Genomic DNA, 2,505 nt, shown 5'->3' with positions numbered 1-2,505 from the left:
GTTTTCCCATCAGAACCAGAACTTCTGGTTCAGTGAACATCATCTGGATCATGGAGATTATTTGCTGAGATCTTGTTTCCAGGCAGGTTTTTCTCTGATCCTTCAGAGGATCTGGGTTTCCTCCTCAGCACCATTCAACTCAACTTTCACCTGTTTTCATGTCTTATTGCAGATTCTGATACCAACATGTCCTGTGTTCTGAACCAGGACTGCATTTTACCAGGGTTGTTCAAGAACATGAATGTGGCCATGATATGGAAATGTGAATCATCTCTGATTGTACGGTTTGACCATCGTGGCTCCAGCTGCTCTGAGAGCTTCAGATCCAGAGCGTCTCTGTCTGAGGATCAGATCCAGAGGAAACGGCGATCTGCTGCTGAGAGGATGAAGGTTGATGATGAGGGCAGTTACAGGTGTGATGCATTTACACCTGGTGTCTCTTATAGACGTGTTGTTCACCTTGCAGTAGAAGGTGGAACATCTTCGTTTGAAAACATTTCATTCAAATCATGTTTTGAGAGTTTTTACTTTGGTTCTATTACATTCTCATGTTGTTTTCAGCTCCAGTCTCTGACATCAGGATCCATCAGGATGGAAACAGGATCACCTGCAGCTCAGAGGGGATCTACCCTCAACCTGAACCCACCTGGTCCACTGAGCCTCCATCCAACACGGCTCTGCAGAACAGAACCAGAGTCCATCAGACTGAGGAGAAGCTTGATGACATCAGCAGCTCTCTGACGGGTCCAGATGGTCCAGATCTGATCACTGAAATATCCTGAATGAGGTTCAGGATTTCTGAACAAAAGGTTTCATTACTCAGCAGATTACTATTAAACTTCCAGTTTGAAGCTGGTTTAGATTCATTTAGAGAGAGAAACAAGGTAACTGAACAATGATCTGTTAGAGGAGCCGCTGAGATTTCACAGCTTGAATATTATTTACCAGATTATGAGGGATTAACCAATAATCTGGCTTAGAGCTCTGGCCATTTCCAGAAGGATTGAACCAGGAGTATTGTCTGGTTTTAGGGTTTCTAATTCTCCAGCAGTCTGTCAAATCTGTATTAGAGATTAAGTTTACAAAAACATCATTGTAAATGTGGTGCTGCCCCCTAGAGGGGAGACGATCGATTGATCCATCTGGAGTTACATTGAAATCTCCTCCTAAAATAACCTGATCAGTAAATATTTTAATTTCCAATGTTTTATCATCACTCAGCAAAAAATATACTATTTATCTCTTTATTATTGTATCCATATACACACCAAAATGATCTTATTTCCTTCAATTTCCACTATTACATTTACCCAGTGGCCATTTGTGTCACTGATTTGCTCCAACAAAGAACCTGGGAATCTGTAAAACATGATCATAACCAGCTGAATGCGACGGACCACGACTAAAATAAATGTTATCACCCATTGAAGTTTCCAGAATTTAGCCTCCTCACTTGATGAAGGAGCTTCTGCAGAAAAAAACAATTTGCCTTTTGCTCCTTACAATAAAGAAAAGTAGCCTTACGGTTAACAATAGTTTTAAACCCTAGTATGAAGTGAAAGTAATGACAACATGACAGAAACACAGTAGTTGTGCAAAACCTGATATGAGGACCGATGAGCAGGAATGAGGTAACATAGCCAGTAGCAGCTGTGTGGTTTAGTGCGACGGCCCTTTAAACCAACACCAACATAACATCCCAGACCAGAGGGTTATAATATAGAGGACACAGATATGGAAGTGCAGAAGCTCCTACTGTATCAAACTGATGCAGGAAGAACAGAAAGTTGGTCATTCTGAGGTAAAAACCCAACAGTGTTCATCGATGTTTCTTTTAGTTCATTCATTCATTCTGCTTCCTGCCTCCCCTGCAATGGCATGGCGTCCCCCCTAGGGGCCGCGCCCCACAGTTTGGGCCCCTCTGCACTAAGCCATATTAAACTGATGGTTTCAGGTTGGAGAGGCAGCAGAAGTTCTGCTCACTACTTTTCTTTCTAGCACTCGGTGAAGGCGGACGCTTCTTCCTCTGCTCCTCTCCCTTCACATCCATCTGCTTCATCTTGTTCTGTTGTTTTTTTGGAGCCTTTTTTTGCACATCCTCCAGATCTACAAACTATACATCTGGTTAACTGGTCTCTCAATCCAAGGGATCAAACTTTCTCCAGGAGACGGAGCAAATGGGAACCATCTGGTCCTGCAGGAACACATGATGGGATGGTTTCACCTGGATTTATCTGGACGCATGTTGTGATGATGAAGTTATTTTAATTTTCTAGTCCTTCATAAATAAAACAGAAACAGCAAAAGTTCACAAACTCACTGAATGTTTTGGTGGTTTGGTTTCCAAAGTCTTGAAAACCAAAATAAACTCTTATAGCTACTAATTTATTAAGTTTCCATTTTGTTTTCAATCATCTGCTAGTAATTTATTCACATCAAGTTGTTGTAAATAATAAACACAACGTTCAAAACATTTCAGTAGAAAACACAGAAAGATGTGAAAAA

At 41.2% G+C, this 2,505-nt stretch overlaps 1 protein-coding gene across 1 annotated transcript; it reads left to right on the top strand.

Annotated features, from left to right (window-relative positions):
• The first annotated feature begins 8 nt into the window (after positions 1 to 8).
• On the top strand, positions 9 to 2,134 carry LOC106942215 (programmed cell death 1 ligand 1-like). The gene is made up of 3 exons (XM_015025445.1): positions 9 to 472; positions 562 to 773; positions 1,305 to 2,134. The coding sequence occupies exons 1-3, from the start codon at positions 187 to 189 to the stop codon at positions 1,404 to 1,406; spliced, it is 600 nt and encodes a 199-aa protein (XP_014880931.1). The 5' UTR covers positions 9 to 186; the 3' UTR covers positions 1,407 to 2,134.
• The last annotated feature ends 371 nt before the right edge of the window (positions 2,135 to 2,505 follow it).

This window comes from Poecilia latipinna, unplaced genomic scaffold, assembly GCF_001443285.1.
Source record: "Poecilia latipinna isolate Pla-1442-1.1 unplaced genomic scaffold, P_latipinna-1.0 Scaffold4119, whole genome shotgun sequence".
Taxonomy (NCBI): Eukaryota; Metazoa; Chordata; class Actinopteri; order Cyprinodontiformes; family Poeciliidae; genus Poecilia; species Poecilia latipinna.
This window is presented reverse-complemented; position numbering and strand designations above follow the sequence as displayed.